The sequence below is a fragment of the Martes martes genome, assembly GCF_963455335.1.
Source record: "Martes martes genome assembly, chromosome: 12".
NCBI lineage: Eukaryota > Metazoa > Chordata > Mammalia > Carnivora > Mustelidae > Martes > Martes martes.
In genome coordinates this window covers 84,503,125-84,526,327 of record NC_137900.1, presented here as the reverse complement: position 1 = coordinate 84,526,327, position 23,203 = coordinate 84,503,125, and the positions used below count along the sequence as shown (strand labels likewise).

General features: G+C 37.4%; 1 protein-coding gene across 1 annotated transcript in view; it reads left to right on the top strand.

Annotated features, from left to right (window-relative positions):
* Positions 1 to 23,203, top strand: part of RC3H2 (ring finger and CCCH-type domains 2) — a 46,682-nt gene that overhangs the window by 7,517 nt on the left and 15,962 nt on the right. The window contains exons 3-9 of the mRNA XM_080820438.1: positions 2,653 to 2,770; positions 5,798 to 6,031; positions 13,786 to 13,961; positions 17,384 to 17,584; positions 18,068 to 18,200; positions 18,316 to 18,434; positions 19,686 to 19,798. Coding sequence (XP_080676564.1) covers positions 2,653 to 2,770; positions 5,798 to 6,031; positions 13,786 to 13,961; positions 17,384 to 17,584; positions 18,068 to 18,200; positions 18,316 to 18,434; positions 19,686 to 19,798 — 1,094 coding nt within the window. The remainder of the gene's footprint in view (positions 1 to 2,652; positions 2,771 to 5,797; positions 6,032 to 13,785; positions 13,962 to 17,383; positions 17,585 to 18,067; positions 18,201 to 18,315; positions 18,435 to 19,685; positions 19,799 to 23,203) is intronic.

The following is a 23,203-nucleotide window of genomic DNA, read 5'->3' as shown; positions in this document are numbered from 1 at the left end:
TTTTAGGATGATATTACAAATGAGAAAATAAGGTCTATTTAGGGATGTATATCTAGAAAACCAGTTTCTGGAATATCAGTAACAAATTCTGCACAGTTTTTATGCTCATGTGTTATAAAATTAATATTTCTTGTTTATAATCTTTTTACTGAATCCAGACCAAGACCCTAGACTTATAATAATTTCCATTTAATAAGGGCTTGCTTTATGTTAGGTATGATAGTAAGTATTCAACATCTATTATTACTGATTCTTTCCATTAGCTCTTCGGATAGTTATTATCCCCATTTTACAGGTGAGGAAGAAGATGAAATTCTGTACATCATGCACTATATATTAAAGCAAGAAAGTAAGGACTTTTCTGATTAATCACTTCTTGGAAAATTCAGTGAATTAAAAATATTCCATTCTTTTAGTATCTTGATATTTGAAGTTTTTATTTTAAAACCTATTTCTTTTCAATGTTCATAATCCAGTTAGACACTGTGAAATCAAGATACATCTATAATCAATAGTGTGTCGTAATTGGCAACAGTTTTTCTTAATGGCATATAAAATAACAGTGCGTTTTGTAAACAGTGGCATCTTAGATCCGTAAATATCGTAGACTCTTGGTAATAATACTAGCCATCTGCCATTTATTTAGCGCCTGCTATATAGGTCAGGTATTGTGTTTTATTATTTATAAATGTCCTCTCAGTTGGTCCTTAATCGCCTACAGGCCTATACAGTGTGATTTCTGTTACCTTTAAAGCCCCACTTACTACTACCACAGACTTCAGTCTTTCTGCTTAAGCTATACTGCTTCCTAGCCAATTGTTAAGTTGTTAAAAGTACCTACTGAGGGATTTTGTAGCGACTGTTATCTTTTCCTAGAATGTTTGTTACCTCTCCTTTTTCAAGTCTTTATTCAAATGTCATGATTCCCAAGGAAGCCTATCCTGACCACCCCTGTTAAAATGGCAGCCCCTCTCCAGCACTCCCGATTCCCCTTTTCCTTGCTGTGTAATTTTTACTGATCAGTTTCTATCATACTACTTATTTATTTATTATGTTTTTTGATCTATTGGTTACATCCTCTCTTCATGAGAATGTAAGCTCTACAAGGGCAAGAAATTTTAACTGTTTTGCTTACTAATAGATGCCTAATGCCCAAAACTGTGTTTGGAACATGTTAAAGTACTCCATAAATACCAATATTTGTTGGATTAAAATGAATTTTCATAGTGGCAATATGAAATAGAGATTTTTATCTCCATTTTTCATATAGGAAAACCATGAGTTGGAGCACTTAAGTAATTTACTCAAGATCACTCATATAAGTGGCAGAGCTGTAGTTGATGCCCAAGTTTTGACCTTTCATTAAGAATACTGTGTTTTGGGGCGCCTGGGTGGCTCAGTGGGTTAAAGCCTCTGCCTTCGGCTCAGATCGTGATCTCAGGGTCCTGGGATTGAGCCCCGTGTTGGGCTTCTCTGCTCAGCAGGGAGCCTGCTTCCCTTCCTCTCTCTCTGCCTACTTGTGATCTCTGTCTGTCAAATGAATAAATAAAATCTTAAAAAAAAAAAAAAAAAGAATACTGTGTCTTGAGGGTGCCTGGATGGCTCAGTGGGTTAAAGCCTCTGCCTTTGGCTCCGGTCATGATCTCAGGGTCCTGGGATCAAGCCCCACGTCGGGCTCTCTACTCAGCAGGGAGTCTGCTTCCCTTCCTCATTCTCTGCCTACCTCTCTGCCTACTTGTGATTTCTGTCAAATAAATAAATAGAATCTTAAAAAAAAAATACTGTGTCTTGGGGCTTCTGGGTGGCTCAGACAGTTGAGCATCTGACTATTGATTTCAGCTCAGGTCTTGATCTCAAGAGTCGTGAATTCAAGCCCCACACTGAGCTCCATGCTGGGCATGGAGCCTACTTTAAAAAAAAAAAAAGTACTGTGTCTTGTGTTGCTTCTATTCTACAAAAAGGGGACAGACCATTATCAATAAATGTAATAAGTAAATTATATAGTGAGAGGGTGCTAAGTACTTTTTCCTAGTTATTTTGAAATACTTTTTTAAAAGTTACAAAAAATAGTGTACAGAAAGCCTGAAATACTTTTTTAAAAGTTACAAAAAATAGTGTACAGAAAGCCTATATAACTTTCTGCAGTTTCCCCTAATGTTAACATCTGTCAAAATTATAGCATAGTTATCAAGCTTAAGAAATTTAATATATTTTTTAAAGATTGTATTTATTGATTTGAGAGTGAGAGAGAGACCATGAGAGGGGCAAGGGGCAGAGAGAGAGGGAGAAGCAGACTCCCTGCTGAGCAGGGAGCCCAATGCGGGACTCAATCCTGGGACTCCAGGATTGTGAGCTGAAGGCAGTTGCTTAACCAACTGAGCCACCCAGGTGCCAAAGAAATTAATATTAATGCAATATTAACTACCTGCTGCTTTTTCCATTTCCAATACACTGAGTCCCTGCTATTAAGTATGGTCACCTTGGTTCTTGGAAGGCAGTTTGGCTAGGTGTTCGGCTTTAATTTTGCTTAAGCTACTTTGATGTATTGTCTCTGTATTATAATTTTATATTCACCAAGATTATTATCAAATATATAAATAATAGTTCCATGAGCTGGATGAATGTATTTCCTCGATTTTTCTTTGTTTTTAGGTACCGGATCATCAGTCAATAAAGTTAAGTAATCTAGGTGAGAATAAACACTATGAGGTTGCAAAGAAATGTGTTGAAGATTTGGCACTCTACTTGAAACCACTAAGTGGAGGTAAAGGTAAGTTCATAAAACGTCTTTTTAATGGTGAGCAGGATTTGGTAATACATTTACTTTGAAAGACTTAATGTTGATACCTTATTAAATAATTTTGAGTTTTGTTTTGTTTTAAAGATATTTATTTATTTATTTATTTATTTGACAGAGGGAGAGCATAAGTAGGCAGAGCAGCAGGCAGAGGGAAAGGGATAAGCAGGCTCCCTGCTGAGCAGAGAGCCAGATGCTTGATCCCAGGACCCTGAGATCATGACCTGAGCTGAAGGCAGATGCTTAACCAACTGAGCCACCCAGGTGCCCCTAATTTTGAGTTTTAAAAAAGTTTGGACAATTCTTGGAAAACTTTCTGTTGGAGAACATTATATCATTTTCTGAAAATAACCAGTATTGTTACTATTTTAAGAATTCATCAGACACTACATATTGAGATTTCTACAGTTCCTATTCATTAAAGTAATAGTGCTGTAACAGAATATTAATTTTGATAAGTCGTACTAAGACAATTTTATGTATTCATTCAGTCATTCATTCAATTTTATTGAGCACTGTGGTTAGGGTCCCTGCTTTCACAGAGCCCACAGTCTGTTGAGGGGGATAGGCATATAAGTGCAATAAATTATTTTAAGTGTTGTGACAGAAACAGAATTCTGTTTTGTTCATCACTGCTTATGTAGTGACCCACACATCATAGATGAATCGATCAAATATTTATTTTATACCTGCTCTGTGCTTTGTGCTGTTGAATACTGAGGACATAGTGATTTCCTTGAGAAACAGCCTATCTGCCTCATTAATTCAATCATTCATTTATTGAACAGATACCTAACAAACATGTACTAAGTGCTGGGCAATATTTTTGTATTTGGCATATATGAATAAAAATGCTTGCCGTAAAAAAAAATGCTTGCCATTATAGCACTTACATTTTAGAAAAGGGAAAAAGTATAACAAATGGTAAACATAATAAAAATTATTTAGTATGTTATGATTGATAATCATTATGAAAGTAAAAATACATTTAGAGGGATCAGAAATGTCTGGGTGAAGGGTCAAGGCCAGATTGAAGTTTTACAGAAGGTGCTTTAAGAAGTCAGCTTCTAAACTTGAGATGAAAGAGGTGAGATAGTTAGCCATGTAGGTTCCTGGGAAAAGAGTGTTCCAGAGAGGCAGTAAGGATGGGGCACCTGAGTGGCATAGTCAGTTAAGTGTCCGGCTCTTGGTTTTGGTTCAGGTCATGATCTCAGGGTCCTGAGATGGAGCCCCATGTCAAGCTCTGTGCTCAGCATAGTGTCCGCTTAGGATTCTCTCTCCCTCGTACTCTTTCTCTCTCAAATAAATAAATAAATAAATCTTGAAAGAAAAAAAAAAAAAGACTTTTCCAGAGAGGCAGTAGTAAAATCCCCAAGGCATGCCTAGTATCTTCAAAGAACAATAATAGGAGAGTGTGCCTGGAGTAGTGTGTGTTGGGGGAGAGCAGTAGGACATAGATGAAAGGAAGTAGTATAGACCAGATAACGTGTAGACTTGCAAGCCATTTTAAAGACTTGAACTTTTACTCCAAATGAAATTGGGGATTCATTCTAGGGTTTTAAGCAGAGGAGAGACACAATCCTAGGCTCTCTGTAGCTGCTCTGTTGAGAATGCAGTGTAAAAGGGTGAGGGTGAGTGTAAAAGGGAGCAGGGTATTGGCTTATAGGCTAATGGGCCAAGAGTAGCAGTGGAGGTAGTTAGAAGTGAATGGCGTGGATATATTTTGAAGGTAGAATCAAGAGGATTTCCTGAATTATTGTGTGTGGGGCATGAGAGAAAGAATAGAATCAAAGATGACTCCTGGGCTTTGGGGTCTGAGCACCTAGAAAAAGAGATTATCATCAACCTAGACAAGGAATACTGAAGATAGATCAAGTTTAGACGGGAAGATCACCAGTTTTAGTCATGTTATGTTTGGTGTCAAATCTTCATTTGGGTGCTATTGAGTAACCAATGGAAATATGTTAAGGAATGAGGTATAGAAACTATCTTTGGGAGTCCTTAACATACAGGTGGTATTTACAGCAATTAATAAGGTTGGTTAAGATGATGTATGTGGTGAATGTAGATAAAGAAGAAAACAAAAACTGGGTCCTGAGGCCCTTTAACATTAAGAAGTCAGGAAGAAAAGGTTAAATCGGAAGAGAAGACCTGGAATAAAAGGAAAGAAGAAAAACAGGAGAATGGAGTGTTCTGGAAGCCAAGTAAAGAAAGTGTTTAAAGGAATTAGGAGGATCATCTGTATTGAGGGCTGAAGGTGAAGTAAGGTAAGGACTGAGAATTGACCATTGACTTAGCAGAGTAGAGCTAATTGTTATGAACAGGCAGTTTTGATGAAGTGATAGTAGCAACAACTTGATTGGAATAGGTTTTAAATATTGTGAAGCAAGGAATTTGGAGATAGTGAATATAGACAATACTAGAGAATTTGGTACAAAAGAGAAGAAGGAAATGGGGCAGAGTCAGGCAAAGACGGATGAATAAAAAGATTTACTTATTTTTAAGATGGATGAAATAACAGCATGCTTGTTTTTACTGTATGCTGATGGGAGCAGTCAAATAGAAAGGGAAGAAGTAATGATATAGGAGAGAGGAAAGAATTGCTGGAGCATATCCTCAGGAAAAGAGATTGTGATCTAAGAGCTTGCCATTAATTTGTATTTCTAATTGTCATGTATACAATAAAGTTAGAGCTGTTATTAATCATACTTTTGATTAAAGTTTTCATTAATTAACTGGATGGAGAACAGACTAAATAAATCCAAAGTACTCTTTTGAGGGACACATACAATTCAGAGAACAGGATACCTAAATAAAATTTGAAGTAACTGCAAATTAGACTCCTGTTACCACAGAATAGTAATAAATAGATTCAGGACACACTTGTTAAAATAGTAGGACTCATTACAAAATATGGCTTCATAGTTAAGTATGGATAACGAAAATTAACTTGTCTTATTTAATTGAAAAAAACTTTACTTGGTTTCGTTTCTCTTAAAGGTGTAGCTAGTTTGAATCAGAGTGCACTGAGCCGTCCAATGCAAAGGAAACTGGTGACACTTGTAAACTGTCAACTGGTGGAGGAAGAAGGTCGTGTTAGAGCGATGCGAGCAGCCCGTTCACTTGGAGAAAGAACTGTAACAGAACTAATATTACAGCACCAGAATCCCCAGCAATTGTCTGCCAACCTGTGGGCTGCTGTCAGGGCTCGAGGATGCCAGTTTCTGGGGCCAGGTAAGATAGATCACTATCTTGTCTCTCTTACTGGCTATCAGGGCAAGAGGATGACAGTTTCTAGAGTTAGCTAAGAATCCCCAGACTCAGCCCATCTTTATTTTTACATATCTTGACATAATTAAAGATAAGCCAGTTTTTGTGATCATAATCTATGAGATAGTGCTGTAACATTTTAGAATAAATTTCTCATTTAATATTTAGCAGCCTTAAAAAGAAGTGACACAGATCCACTTTTATACTTTAAAGAACCGAGTTAGAGGGGCCAAAGATTATACACACAGTAAGTAAAGAAAAAGTAGAAGTTTTTTTTTTAATGAAAGAAATTTAAAAATTGTCTTTAAAAATTGGAAAACAGAAATTACAAACAAAAAAATAATAAGAACCACTGGGGATGATGCCTTCATAGTTATTACCATCTACATTCTATTTAAAAAATCTTAACCTATACCAAGGTTATGAATGGAATACACTTCTCTGTTACCTTTTAGAAGTTTTATTGTTTTACCTTTCTGATTTAGAACTTTAGTCAGGTAGAATTTTGTGTGTGAGTGTGTGTGAAGGAAACTTTCAGTAAGTGACATGGGACAACTGAATAGATGTGGAAAAAGATAAAATTGGTATATTTCTTATACACCATAGCTACTTAAATTCCAAGTAGGTCATAAATATTTGTTATTTAAAAATAAATCATACAACTAGTAAAGAATACAAGAGTGAATTCCTCTATAACTTAGTGTAGGAAACACTGTTTTTTACTCCAAATCCAGAAGCAGTAACAGAAAAGACTGATACATGACTAAATATTTTTTCTAAGATTTTATTTATTTATATGACAGGGAAAGATACAGCGAGAGAGCTAACACAAGTAGGGAGAAAGGGAGAAACAGGCTTCCCACTAAGCAGGGAGCCCGATGTGGGGCTCTATCCCAGGACCCCAGGATCACGACCTGAGCTGAAGGTAGACACTTAAACGACTGAGCCACTCAGGCACCCCGACTGAATATTTTTTTAATTGAATCACAGAAAATATCAGCAAAATATCAGTAAAAAGATGACAAACTTAGAAAAATGTTTGTATTCTATCACAAAGGACTAATGTAACTAATATGTAAAGTACTTCTAAAAACTCAAAAAACATATCAGCCACCTAATTGAAAAATTGGCAAAAGATATAAACAGAAAATGGGTGAGAAAAAGTAATATAAATGGCCCTCAAACATACAAAATATACTCAGTGTTTCTCATATATAGCAAGAGAAATATTCATGAAAATTATATTGACCATCTCTCATGTATCAGATTGGTGGAATTCAGAAGTTTGACAGTATATTTTGTTGTCAGGGTTGTGGGAAAATAGGTACTTTTATCCAATAATGGTGGGAGCACTAAGTGGTACACATGTTAAAAAGAGGTATTCCACAGTATCTACCAAAATCACCTATGCCCTTATTCTTTGGCCTGACAGTTCCATTTCTACAAATCTTTGCCAAAGATAGAAGAAAAATATGGAATGCATAGTTTTTTGGGATTTTTTAGTTTTTATTTAAGTAATCTTTACACCCATCGTGGGGCTCAGATTCACAACCCTGAGGTAAAGAGTTGTGTGGTCTTGTGACTAAGCCAGCCAGGCGCCCCTAGAATGCATAGTTACAAAGTACTATTTGTAATAGCAAACATCTGGAAGCAACCTGAATGTCTATGAAGAAGAGATGTGTTTAATAAATTGGTATATCCTTCCAGTGGAGTACTCTGTAGCTGTTGAAAGGAATGAGGACAATGTATATGTTTTGCTAGGATGTGACCTCTATATACATTAAGTTAAAACAAACAAACAAACAAAAGGGGTGCCTGATCAGCTCAGTTAGTAGAGCATGGGACTCTTGATCTTTGGGTCATGAGTTCAAGCTCCATGTTGGGTGTAGAGCTTACTTCGGAAAAAAAACAAATCATAAAAACAGGTGCACCTGGGTGGTCCAGATGTTGGGATCAAGCCCCGCATCAGGCTCCCTGTTTAGTGGGGAGCCTGTTTCCCCCCTCCCTGTGCTGCTTCCCCTGCTAGTGCTCTCTCAGTCTCTCTGTCAGATAAATACATAAAATCCTTAAAAACAAGAACAGCGAAGTGCAGAATGGTGTGCTTAACATAGTATTTTTTATCTAAGAAAGGGAAAGAGACAACCATTGTCGGCTTTTGTTTATATTTTCCAAAAGAAACAAGGGTAGGAGAAATTTAGAAGTAATAAACTTATATAGAGGAAGAAGGAACCACAGGAAAGCAGGACAGACCTTGCTCAGTGTACCGTATTTTATACTTGGGACTCATGTAAATGTTTTATGTAATTATAAAACAATGTGTAGGAAAAATGAATTTTAAAAATTTAATTAAAAAAAGTAAGACAAAACAATACCTAAAAATAAAAAAGCTGAAACATACATTAAGTTGGTTGCATATTCATCTGAAGTGAATTACTGCATGTGACTTTGGAACACAGTGTTTTTGATTTTAATATTCTTAGTGGGATGTATAATCCTAAGGTATATTCAGGCATACAGTAGCATAAAGCAAGTAAGTAATTATGTTAATGCCATCAGGAACCAAGATTTTCAGCATTTAAAGGAAAAGATATGGGGCGCCTGGGTGGCTCAGTGGGTTAAACCTCTGCCTTCAGCTCAGGTCAGGATCCCAGGCTCCTGGGATCAAGCCCCGCATCCGGCTCTCTGCTCAGCAGGGAGCTTGCTTCCCCCTCTCTCTCTGCCTGCCTCTCTGCCTACTTGTGATGTTTTTCTGTCAAATAAATAAATAAAATCTTTTAAAAAAATAATAAAAATAAAGGAAAAGATACAAGTGTGAAATCCGGGCACCTGGGTGGCTCAGTTGGGAGTTTGCCAGCTCAGATCACGATCCCAGTGTCAAGGGGTCGAGCCCCACTTCAGCTTCTTCTCACTCTGGTACTCCACCTCTGTTCATGTTCTCTTTCTTTCTCTCTCTTGTTCTCACTCTGCTCACTCTCTCAAATAAATAAAATCTTTTTTTAAAAAAGTATGAAATCAAAGAATTTATATAAAAACCCTTTCATCTTAAATTTGAATTGTCAGTGTAAGTATAGACTCATTTACTTTTCCTTCTCTAAAAATGCCTATTCCCTAGATCTGTCCACTGAAAGGACTTAGAAGCAATGAATAGCCATAGCACCCAGATTGTGACCCTTAATAAATACCATTGCCCACTAAAAAGAAGCAGGGCTCTTTAGTCTTTATTTAAATGCCATATTCCAGTTCTAGGGTAGGGAAGTACAAGTTGAACCTGGGAATTCTTGGGCTAGAAAACAAAAAGCTATCGAAGCTCATTGGCATCTTGTCAGAATTAGGGCTTCCACTGTATATGAGTGGTACAGTTTGAACATCAAAATGGATAATGAATATAATGGATTAAAACATATAGAAACATGTTTTATGTTTTAAAAACACATGGAAATATATGGAAATCCATGATTTTGTAATGGTGGTATAGGAAAAATTAATTGGTTATCTTTGGCAGTTGCTAAATAGTGCCAACACGTTATTCTAGAAATTGCAAGAGTAGAATGAAAGTCAAGCATGTTTTTTCTGCCTATCCTTTACAAACTGTTTTCAAGGACAGTTTCTCAGGGTGTTGAGTGTAGCCTCCTCTTTTAGCAAAATTCCAGCTAATAAATTTAGGAAAAAAGTGTCAAAATTAGAAAAATCACACATTTACAACCTCAAATGAATTAGTGGGTCTACATAAGAATTATTAGTGGCCGTTAAAACCATTAGATGTAAGGGCGCCTGGGTGGCCAGTGGGTTAAGCCTCTGCCTTCGGCTCAGGTCATGATCTCAGGGTCCTGGGATCGAGTCCCGCATTGGGCTCTCTGCTTGGCAGGGAACCTGCTTCCTCTTCTCTCTCTCTGTCTGCCTCTCAGCCTACTTGTGATCTCTCTCTGTCAAATAAATGAATAAAATCTTTAAAAGGAAAAAAAAAACACCATTAGATGTAAGGTTGCTGGGAAAATTTACTATAGATGCATGAGGCCTGAACCCACTGATCATTACTAACTAAACCCACTAACATAACTAAAAGTGAGACATCTAGGCCTTAAGTGTCTCCTTATGTAATATAGGGAATAGTAAGTGTGCTTGGCAGAAAAACTAACAAAACCTCAAAAACCAAAAACTCATTCTGAATCCAATCAAGCCATGTGGTTTACATGAAGTAAGGAGGTTAAATGAATATACTTAGAAATACTATAAGCACAAAATTAGCCAAATCAAGAATGTTGGGGTTTAGAGAAATGATTGTTTCCTCAAAAAATTCAGAGAAAAACTGAATTTTCTCTTAAATGGGAAGGTAAAGGATAGCGGGAAGCTAGTATAGATATATATTTTTTTAAGCCTAAAGGCATATTAACAAAAACAATATGGACTTTATTTGGATACTTACTAAAGAAGGCAACTATAAGAAGAAATTTTTGAGACAGTGGGAAAAAATTCATTGTGGACTGGATATTAGATGATAGTAAGGATGTATATTACTTTTTAAAAATTGATAATGGTATATAATTTTTTATGAAGTCCTTACATGTTAGAAATATATAATGAATTATTTAAGGGTGAAGTGCTATGTTGTGTGGGATTTACATCAAAACACTCCAGCCAAAGCCAACTGGAAAAATGGATAAGAACTGGCAACAGCTATCTTATGGGTTCATGTGATCTCTACTTTTATGTATGTTGAAAATTTTCCATAATACAAAGTTAAGTTGGAAAAATAACTTAAAAAATCTACATTTATATGTAATTTAAGAATACTGCCTTTGGATATTTCCTCATACTTATTTACCTGACCCAAGGAGCACTACACTGGGTATCAAATATTCTTTGTTCTACCACTCAACAACAAAAAGACAACACAATATAAAAAATGGACCAAGGGCATGAATAGACATTTCTCCAGGGAAGGTACACACATGGCCAAAAAGCACTTGAGAAGGTTCTCAGCATCATTAGTCAGTAAGAAACTGCAAATCAAAATCACAATGAGATACCACTTCACAATGAGATACCACTTCACATGGCTAGGTTTGCCATAATCTAAAAAATGGAAAGAGTGGTGGTGAGGGTGTGGGTGAAACTTGGGAAGCAGAAGGGTGCTGCCTCTGTGGAAAACGATTTCACGGTTCCTCATATACTCAGAGTTACCGTATGACCCAGCAGTCCCACCTCTTGTATATGTATTCCAAAGAACTGAAAACGGATTCAAGCTAATACTTGTACACCAGTGTTCACAGCAGCATTCGTCACAGTGGTCCAAAGGTGGAAGCAATCCACACGTGTGTCAGCTGATGAATGAATGGCCAGATGTGCTTTGAACACAAATAGAATATTATTCAGCCACAGAAAGAATTGAAACACATAAAATATTTTCATTTCTATATAAAGTCAGCATAAAAATTAAAAAATAATTAAAATTGATATGTGCTACAATGTAGGTGAACTTCAGTAATACTATGTTAAGTGAAAGAAGCCAGAAAAAAGGTCCCATATTCTATGATTCCATGTATTTGCGGTATCCACAAAAGTAAATCTATAGAATCAGACTACAGGCTAGTGGTTGTCAGAGGCTGGGGAGTAGAGGCTATGGGGAATGACTGCGTAATGACTAGGTTTTCTAAATAGACCTGATGGTTGTTCATGTGAATTGTATACTCTAAAACGGTTAATTCTATATAAAGTTTACCTCAATTTTTTAAAGAAGTCCTTGGTGCAAGTATGGTTTTGCTGCCAACTAGTTATGAACCTTGACCTCATTGCCTTCCTTGTAAAAGGGTTTGATTTTTTTTTTAAGATTTTATTTATTTATTTGTCAGAGAGAGAGAGAGCATAAGCAGGCAGAGTGACAGGCAGAGGCAGAGAGAGAAGCAGGCTCCCTGCTGAGCAAGGAGCCTGATGCAGGACTCGATCCTAGGACCCTGGGATCATGACCTGAGCTGAAGACAGCCGCTTAACCAGTTGGACCACCCAGGCTTCCCAAGGGTTTGATTTTTAATCCATATTCTAGATGAACCCTCAGCTTTGAAGTTCCACTGTTTTAATTGAGAACCAACACACTTTTAACTTTTAATTTTAAATAATTTCAGATTTACCCAGAAGTTGCGAGAATAATGCAGAGAATTCTTGTATACTTTTTAAAAAAGTTTTATAATTTTTTATTTTTTTATTAACATATAATGTATTATTAGCCCCAGGGGTACAGGTCCATGAATCGCCAGGTTTACACACTTCACAGCACTCACCATAGCACATAACCTTCCCAGTGTCTATAACCCAACCACCCTTCCCCTACCCCCTCCCATCCTGTATACTCTTTATCCACATTCACTAGTTTTTAATATTTTATTTATTATGTTGTTTGCCCTTACCCTCTTTTCTGAGCTATTTGAGAACAGGTTGCATATTTCAGTGCCCCGTTATCCCTTTATACTTCAATGTATTTCCTAAAAACAAGGATACTGTCTAATTAACAACAGTATGTCCATCAAATTAAGAAAATTTAACTTCCATGCCATACTAAAATCTAGTTTGTATTCCGATTTTGTTAATTATTCCAAAAATGTCTTTAATGGAATTTATTTTCTTCCAGAATACATTCCAGTCCAAGATCATTTATTCTATTTATTTGTCATCTCTTTTTAGTCTTCTTTAATCTGGAACCATTCTTCAGCCCTTCTTTGTCTGATTTTGGTATTCTTGAAAAATACGGGCAGTTACTTTTTTTTAAAGATTATATTTATTTATTAGAGTGCATAAGCGGGTGAAGAGGGAGAAGCAGGCTCCCCACTGGGCCAGGAGCCTTACGTGGGGCTTGATGCTAGGACCTAGGATCATGACCTGAGCCAAAGGTAGACAGACGCTTAAAGAGCTGAGCCCTCCAAATGCCCCCCAGCTGAGCCCCCCAACTGCCCTGAAATAACAGGCAGTTATTTTATTAAAAGTTTCTTAATTTGAGGGGCACCTGGGTGGCTCAGTCATTAAGCGTCTGCCTTCGGCTCAGGTCATGATCCCAGGGTCCTGGGATCAAGTCCCACATCGGGCTCCCTGCCCTGCGGGAAGCCTGCTTCTCCCTCTCCCACTCCCCCTGCTTGTGTTCCCTCTCTCGCTGTGTGTCTCTCTGTCAATTAAATAAATAAATAAAATCTTTAAAAAAAAAAAGTTTCTTATTTTGAGTTTGTTTGATATTCCCTCATGATTAAATTAGATTCAGATTATACTATATGCATCCCTGGCTGGAAAACAGCATAAATTAATACCTTCTTTAGGTATTACATCCGCAGGGTAATATCTTGTGCAAAATTGTTGTCAGGCAAAGTAACAGTCTCAAGCATCAAAGAAAAATTACCATTTACCTTAAAGCTACTATGTGTCCTTTATATGTTATTTAGTATGTCAGAGTATCTCTATGTATTTTGTAAATGAGGATTATTTCTTTGCACTATAACATTATTATTATCTAGTTGATTATTAAATACCTGCAGAAGGTAAGTTTTAAGTTCTGTTGACTTACGTTCTAAGTGGTTGTTTAGTAGAAATTATATTTTGTTTGATTGCTTTTTAAGTAAACTGCATTTTTGTATGCATGATGTCCTCTTTTTGTGCTAATGAAATACAGACTGTGGATAATGGACGCCCATGAACCTAATACCCCCCAAAAAACTGACAGATGTTCATGTTTCTTCTAGCTATGCAAGAAGAGGCCTTGAAGCTGGTATTGCTAGCATTAGAAGATGGTTCTGCTCTCTCAAGGAAAGTACTGGTACTTTTTGTTGTGCAAAGACTAGAACCAAGATTTCCTCAGGCATCAAAAACAAGTATTGGTCATGTTGTGCAACTACTGTATCGAGCTTCATGTTTCAAGGTAAGTAGCAAACAACTATCTAGACAGTCCATGCCTGTGTATGAGAAAGAGGCTTTCTAAAATGGGCGTTACCTGGTCTAGAGGCTCCAGGAATGCAGAATGCTTCCAAGAGTTGAAAGGAAACTTTGTTTTCCTTCTGCTTTGCTTGCATCTGTGATATTGCCTCTTGAGCATAAACATAGGTGAAGGTGTCAGTAACACAAACCAGAGCGTAAGGAAGTAGTTTGGTAAACTGGACTCTCGGGATAATGAATGTAGGCTAAAGAAGTCTAATTCAAATGAATTTCCCATCTTAAAAGGAAAAACTGTGTAAAAATACGTAAAAGGTTGATAAATGTTTCCATTTCCTGTTACTATTTCTATTTTATTCCTTGTTATTAGATTATGACCTTTAATCTGAAGATGGCCTATAATGTTGCCTTCAGGACAAGAGAGTGAAAAGTTGAGGTACTTGCCCCACTCTGCATTTAGGAGGTGTGATTTTTTTTGGTATGTTTTGTTTTGGTGAAGAAGACGGAAAACCCCAAGATATTTAGAAATGTGGTTGCATTGTCTTATAGACTTGTGGGTGATTACAGGTATCAAGAGTGGTGGAAAGTAGACTGAATCCTTGGAAGTTTCTGCGAGTTATAAGAGTAGGGGTTGCTGACTGGATCTTGAGAAAGGCCCGAAGACTTGGAACTGCAAAGGTCCGTTGGCTTTTGTAAAAGTAAAACATCAAAATTTGAAAGCCAAAACTATTTTGCTGGTTTTACAGCCCAAGAGTGAAAACAGTAGAGACAGGAAAAAGTTTTTTCAGCAGACTGCTTAGTTTGAAATAACAGGTAATTGCTGATGGAAATATGTTCAAATGAACTCACTTATCTCCACTAATGAGGCTTGGACACTATCTCCTTGACAGTTACAGTGCTTGATTTTGTGTCCTTAAGGGCAGCAATAGAAATGAATCCCTGGTTCCTCACATGTTATGTTTTTGGCTAAGCAACCAAATTACAGACATCATTTATCATCCTGAAGTGACTGACTCGGTTCTCACACTGTGTATTCGTGACTTAATGTGTTTTTTCTCTCATGGGAATCATACTGATTTGTGGTTTATGATAGTCATACATCTACAGCTGCTACGAATATCTGACATTTGAATAACACTGGTATAGGAAGTGATTTCAATTTTATGCTCTCATTTCATCCTCACTGACCCCTAGTTTAAAATGTTGAAGCAGTGTTTAGATTAATAAAAAGATATCATACTGACTGAACTGCCAAAAGGCCTCTCTTGGGTGTCATTTACTCTAGTAAAATCACCATTGTCAAAGGTCTTTCCTTGATTTTGTAGGCTTAGAGATGTGAACTTTGTGGGTGCATACAGTAGAATCTTTCCTCAGGAGCAGAACACCCTTACCAAGGTCACCCACAATGGATGATTAGTTTTATTAATTTGTAATGAGAAGTGCAACTCTTACATGACTTAAATCATCATATTGTAGATATTTTCCTGCCAAAGAGTATCAGGCCTTTGCTTGAGTAGCTTGGAATCAGCACAAGGGGAGTTACTGATTCCAATGTTTGATGCAGTGAATCCCAGCTGATGATCTGCATCAGAATTATCTATGGGGTTTTTAAAAGTATACATTCCTGGTCCCATCGGCAGATATATTCTGATTTGGTGTATCTGATGTGGGACTTGACCATTCATGCATACTTTTTAAATTTGTGGTCTTCAAAGCCAGGAATTGTGATTACCTGAAATTGAAGTTTTTAATGCTTCACAGGTGATTTTGATGCATGGTAGTGAGAACTTTAATTTGACCAGCTCTGTTAGCCACTTGGGTCTGTCCTTACTACTCAGGTGAATAGGTGTTTAGGCTGCCTACTAGGCACCCTGTTGCCTATCTGGTAGTTCGATGAGCGCTACTGTCGTCTGATGCTTGGGCTTCTTTCTTCTATTTTTTAGGTTGATAATTCTTTCTTTTGTTTCCTCAGTGTTTCTTTAAGTAGGTTAGGGTAGAATATAGATTTTTATGACTTCTAAGTTATATACTTTGCTCTCTCTTAAATTATACCTATGATTGTGGTGTTTAGAATTTTGGGTGTCCCATACTTTTCTATAATGTAATTACATATTCCCAAAGAGATTTTGAACTGATACTGTTAATTCTCAGATGATAACTTGATTTTCCCATCTTCATATTCTTGGGGTCATATTATTACTGTCTCCTGTGCCCGCAACAGAAACAACCGGTGAGGTGGTTTGGAGGTATTTTCATTTTGCCACTGATGAAATCATGATTTTGAACAGTTTAAATGATTTGTTCAGTCTGAGTTTCAGAGTCTGTACTAGTCCTAGGTATTCTGAATCCTAGCCAAGTTTTAAATTTCATTATGCAAGTTTTAGATAAATGATATCATTTATTGTGGAAATTATCTAGTTATACGTTTGCATGTTTGGAGAATTAGACCATTTCAGTAGGGTATGTGAAACTAAGCTTTTGAATTTATGTTTTTTAAGTGACTTAAGTCAGGTATAAATTAAGGCTGTATAAATATCCTAATCATTTTTGTGTTGATAGAAAATTTCTTTTTTTTTTCCTCCAAAGATTTTATTTGTTTATTTGAGAGAGAGAGTGAGAACACGAGAGGGGTGAGGGACAAAGGGAGAAGCAGACTCCCTACTGAGCAGGGAGCCCAGTGTGGGGGTCGATCCTGGGACTAGGGGATCATGACCTGAGCTGCAGGCAGACGCTTAACCAACTGAGCCACCCAGGTGCCCTGATAGAAGATTTTGTAATCGTCACGTGACAGTGCTAATATATGTCTACCCATTGGCTGGAGTGATTTGTCATTCCTCTGCTTAAAAGTCCTCAGTGGGCTCCCATTCCCTTCAGCGTAATATATGAACTTCTCACCACAGTTTTTAAGGCTCCCTGATTCTTCTCTAGCCTCTATCATAGCCTTCAATTCTGTGTGCTTTGCTCTTTCATTTTTCTGTTTCACCACTTGCTACTGTTGTTAGGATTCTGTTTCTTACCTGGAAACTCCTATTCATTCATCAAGACTCAGTTTACGTAGCCTTCAAGTAGGGAAAGCCTTCTCTCTTATCCCTTCCTTCTCCCCCAAGTCAGATTTAATTGCATCTCCTTTATGTTGCCATGGAGCATTATAATAGCATGTATACTATAATTTTCTGTTTAGAATTGTCTTCTCTATCAGCTCCTGTGTTCATTGAAAGAAATCAAAACTGTGAGCTGGGTTATATAAGTTCTGCTTCATTCCAAAAAGAATTTGTGATGAGGATATTCTCTTCATTTCACCTTCTTTTGTCTGGTATCTGGTATCTCTACTCTCCCCACAAAAAATTCGTTGGGGAAGTGGGGAGAGCGGACCAATTCTGATGGCCTTTTTTCCTCTGTTCTATTTTTTAGGTTACCAAAAGGGATGAAGACTCTTCCCTGATGCAGCTAAAGGAAGAATTTCGGAGTTATGAAGCATTACGCAGAGAACATGATGCCCAAATTGTTCATATTGCTATGGAAGCAGGACTTCGGATTTCACCCGAGCAGTGGTCCTCACTTCTGTATGGTGACTTGGCACATAAATCGCACATGCAGTCTATCATTGATAAGGTTTGTGAAATTAGTGATGTTTGTTTTATATCCTTGCTCTTACTTAGAAGAGCATTCCGTTGTTCTAAAGGAACTAAAGAGACAACTAGTTGGGGAGTCCTATGTTTTTAAATATTCGACTCTATATTATTTTCTTTATTTCTTTTTATTTTTTTTTTAACTTTCAAAATAAGTGACAGGAGGCAACGGGGAAACACATACAGGGTAGTAGCATAAAAGCAGCCTGGCTTTCAGAGTCTGTGGTTAATCTGTGTTTTGACCCCAGAGAGCGAATATGGCTTATAATAAGTAAGTTTTCTAAGTGTCTAATGATGAATTTCATAGGGCAGATTCTGAGGTGAAAATTTCATTCATCATTGATACTCCTACTATGGAATCTGAAGACACTTGAAAACCTGTTTAGTATGTTGACTGAATAAAGCATTTGAATACAGATGTGTCATGAGAACCAGAGTAAAAGCCATCCTGTTTTCTGTTTGGTAGCTGCAGTCTCCAGAATCATTTGCAAAGAGTGTCCAGGAATTGACAATTGTTTTGCAACGGACGGGTGACCCAGCTAACTTAAATAGACTGAGGCCTCATTTAGAACTTCTTGCAAACATAGACCCTAATCCAGGTATGTGAAAAAATATTCAGTCGCTTACACTTTTTCTACCCTTGAGGTAAATAACACAAGAGAATTACTGCTAACAAATTCTTCCCCCCCCCATCCCCTTGACGGCTTATTTTAGATGCTGTTTCGCCAACTTGGGAGCAGCTAGAAAATGCAATGGTAGCTGTTAAAACAGTGGTTCATGGCCTTGTGGACTTCATACAAAATTATAGTAGAAAAGGCCATGAGACACCTCAGGTAAGCACATACATTGCACTTCTGACTGCTGTTGCCTCTAACAGAGGTTCATCCTGAACATCTTGAACAAGCTTTTCAGTTAATGGACTTCTTACATGACTGTGCTCTTTTAGGTTTCTCTTAACTCTGTTCTTTTGGGAGAAACTCGAGTTTTAGTATACCTGACAATTAATTCTTAGCACAGCAACCATTGGGAGAGTATCTTATAGAGTATGAGTTCACTGTCAGTGTTTTTGACGGAGTATAGATCAATGATTCTTTCCAGACATTTTGCCTAATTCTTCTCTAATTTAGGGAAATTGTTACTTTTTTCTCGATTGCTCTCATACAAATAAATCTGTTCGTAAATGTGTGGAGTTTGAATTTTTAAAATATTTGCAATGTACTTTAGAAGGAGTTGTTTAAGGTATAATCTTTTATTCTAATAATGATGCCCATTTATTACGTCACTGTGAGCCAAGTTCCTATGTTTGGTATTTTATTTATATGATTTCTAATCCTCACAGCCACCTGCAAGATAATTGCTGTTCCTAAGCTGAAGTTTAAAGAGGTTAAATAACAAATCTAAGGTCCTGGTGGCAGTAAGTGACAGAGCTGGGATCAAATCTACTCAAAAGTGATCTTTTCACTCTTTTACCCTTATTCTATTGGAAAACATTGTAATATTCAAACATTAACTGACGGATAAATGTTTCATTGTCGTTAAGGTCGCAGAATTAACAATGCCATCTTAAATTTTGATGCAGTTATGATGAGGTTCTTATATTTTGCCTCATTGTTTTTATGAACTTAAATAGCTCCAAGCCTAAGAAGAAAGTTGTACCCTCAAGCTGACAAATAATTTGGTTTCATAAATTTTCACTTTCAGTGGAAATCGTATTCTACCTCTTCTGGGAAAGTTTAAGTGGACAAAGCTTATGGCCTTTAAATGCTTTTTAAATCATTTGTTTTGGTATCATTTTAAGACAGCAATGAATTGAGGAGAAAATCTTTTATTTTTGTGGGCCTTGTATTGCCTGACAAATAAATAGACATAACATTTGAACCAGGTTCAGATACTCCTCAGAAGGAATATTTAAAATGGCAGTTCAGAGTTACCCTATGTAATGCCTAATGGGAAATGGTGGAATGGCAGTCGTTTCAGCACAAGAATAACTTCTCTAACCTGAAAAAGAACTAAAGCGGTTAATCATAAAATTCTGAAATCCCAAGAGTCCTCACTTTTCCACACACCAATTTTCTTTTTTGTAGCCTCAACCAAACAGCAAATACAAGACTAGCATGTGCCGAGATCTGCGTCAACAAGGAGGGTGTCCCCGAGGAACAAACTGTACTTTTGCCCATTCTCAGGAAGAGCTTGAAAAGTAAGTTATGGGAATTCTTTTTCAGATGGGTTCAATTTGGGGTCATAATGAAAGTGTCCTATGTAGTCTTAAAGTTTGTGGTGGGTTTCGCAGATGTGATTCATTGTAGAATTCCTTAGATTGCAAGATAATCTTTTCTTTTGAAACTACACCTTTTTGCTTCTGGGAGCAAGAGTAACATGATAAGTGATTTAGAACCTTATTCAAGGGTCATACTTTAGACCATTATTTCGCTGGAATCCATGTTTTTGCTAAGCATCTGTGCAGAACAAAAACACCCCTCCATGCAATCTTACTTGCTCAGGTTCAACTGAAGCAAAGTCATAGGTAAAACAGTACAGCAGATACATTTTCTTTTTATGGCTTTTGGTCTCTTTATCATATGTATTGTCCAAGTTTCTGGGTTGGTTTGTTTGTTTTTTAAGATTTTATTTATTTGAGAGAGAGAACATGAGCTGGGGAGAAGGGCAAAGGGAGGAGTGGAAGAAGCAGTAGTTGTTGTCCCGTTCCCCTCCCCCTGAGCAGGGAGCCCATTGCGGGCCAGGTCCCAGAACCCTGAGATCATGATCTGAGTCGAAGGTGAACACTTAACCACCTGAGCCACTCAGGTGCCCCTGTTGTTCTGTTTCTTAACCAAAACATTCATCATTGAAATCTTGCCAAAAATTGGTTCCAGCCTTTCTATCGAATCAACCTGTGTATCAACTCTTAATGGACATCTCTTGTTTTTATGCACTTTAAGCTCAAGTTGAGCTCATTTTCTCCTCCCATATATCCTCTCCCACCTTTCATTCTGCTCTCCCTTGGGGTACCCTGTCCAGCCAGCTACACACGCCATGTTAAAGACACCATCTTTGTCACCTTTCTCTCACCTGCTTATCTTAGTCAACGAGTCAGTTCACCTTCCTGCCAGGGTGTTCATTTCTGAACTCTTCTTTCCGGACTTACAGTCCAAATTATCATCCCCTTTTCTCAGTCTGCCATTGCCTCCTAACTAGTCATCTTACAGCTGTTGTTGCCTACCCCCAAACCCATCATTCCCCGCAAAACAAGGAGAACTTCATATATTAAGCTCATTGCAAATAATGAGAAGCAGGGGTTTCTCATTATCCTGTGGATCAAGTTATAAAATCTAGATTGTGGACCCTGCATCATCATCTGCCATCTTTCCGATCTCATCATAGTGCTCCCAAATTGTATTCTGTACTCAGACCACGCTTTCCTTCTGTCAGTCTCTGGAATGCAGAATGCTCCTTCCCACCTCAGGTCTTCTATGTCATGCTGTTCCTTGGGGCCCTGCCTTTGGAGCTTTTCTTTCACCTAGCTTATCTTTCACTTTTTGGGGGGATCTTCCCAATATTACATACTAAACCAGGTTCCTCTTTGTCATGCTTATCAGTAAATTTTAGTGGTTGGCAAACTTTTATGTCAAGGTCCAGATAGTAAATATTTTCATTTTGGTGGATCATACAGTGAACTGTCACAACCACTCAATTCTGCCGTTATAGCAAAAAAGCCACCATAGTGCATAAAACGGGCATAGCTGTATACTTTATTTACAACGAACAGGCAGTTTTGGCCCACAAGAGGTGGCCTGCTGACCTCTGATCTATTGACTGTCTGCCTTGTTGCAGTGTAAGCTCAGTGGACCGTATCTGTCTCGTTGATTACGGTCGCCTCTCCTCAGTTGCTAGCACTGGCCCCTGTACCTAATGAGCTCCACAGCAGCAGCAACATGATAGATGATACATGTGTGTGCATTAAAAAGAAGAGAAGAAACATGGTTCTCTTTTTTCCCCCTACTGGAAGAGCCTAGAGAGGTTGCAGGAGTCCTCTGCTGTTTGCACCCAGTCTAAGCAGCTCTGTGTACAGAGTTTTACATCAGGCTCTTTTTTGAGACTCTAGGAGATCTATTGAGCTTGCCCATACCTGAAATAGAGCTTCTTAGCTAAAGTAGAACTTTTTAGGGGACCTTGCTTGGGAGTACTTAGACTTAACAACGTCAGAGGAGAAACTGATTTCATTGCCATTCCACCCATAACTGGTGCCCCAGCTGAAAAGTCATTTCACCTCTTACATCTTTAAACTGGTTTTCTACTCTCCATCTCCATTACCTACTTCAGAATTTTATTATCTCGTCTGAAATTATAATAGTAGTAGTATAAAAATAATAATCATAGCCAAATTAACTGGTCTCTTTGGTGTCTGGTACCATTTTTAGTGTTTCACATGCGTTTACCCAATGTATCCATTTAGTACTCTACTGGCTTTTAACCTGGCATCTCTCTATGTTCAACCTGGCCATTTCATTGCTACCCAGATTTTCTTTTGCAAATAAGCATCTAATCATGTCCATCTTCTGCTTTACATTCTAAATTGGTTCCTTAGTGTATCACAGGATCTGGTCCTAATGTAGCTTTCCAGCCTTACTCTACCTTTTGTGGTCTTTATAATTTTAAGGTACATCTCGTTAGTCACTGTTTACTACTACACAAATTCTTTCAATCTTTCCCTTGTTGTTCCTCTGTATCATATGCTTTTCTCTTTTCTATTTGAAGAGCCCTTGTTCCTCATCAAACTCAGATGTCAACTTCCTTCTGAGGACTTCTTGACTACCCAGGCAGAGTTAGTTGCTTCCTTCTCTGTGCTGGTGTAGTGCTTTATACTTTATAACGTCCAGTTCTCTTCTCATATTGCAGCTATTTATTTGCATGTTTGTATTTTCACTGGACTTCATTTATCCTATGGGTAGTTAATCTTGATTTTTTTTGCACTTAGCAAGTATCTGATACATATATTCGGTATATTTATGTTGAAAGAACAAATAATCTACAATTCATATTTCCACCCAGCCTTACATTCTTTGTTGCTGTGTGAAAAAAGAAGAAGAAAAAACAGGATGGTACAAAGGATTAAGGAAGTGGAAGATGTCACTATCCTATTGGCTAAAAAAATACCTGTTGCTACCTGTAGAACCTTTGTCTTATTTCACGTAGTACACCAGGAGGAAACATTCATTTTACTTAAAATTAATTTTACTCCAGCCTGCTTTCACTACTGTGCATCTCTCTAACCAAACTTAATGTAAATTCCCAACAATATTTATGTGAATGTATCTTAGAATGTAGAGTATTAGAATCGTGTTTCCAAGAGTTGCTACATTCTGGAAAGTGTCAAAAGTCTGGGATCAACCAGTTCAACAAATATGTATAAAAATGATTGTTAAGTGCTAGGTACTATTTGAGGTGCTTCTAGTGGAGGAAGAGGAACAGTAAACATGTAAACACAATTTCAGTTACTGGTAACATACTTTAAGAAGTATGGACCACGGTGAGGAATTTGGAAGGTGTTGTAGGGTTTTATTCAAATGCAACAATGAGGTTTTTTTTAAAAATCTTACTTATT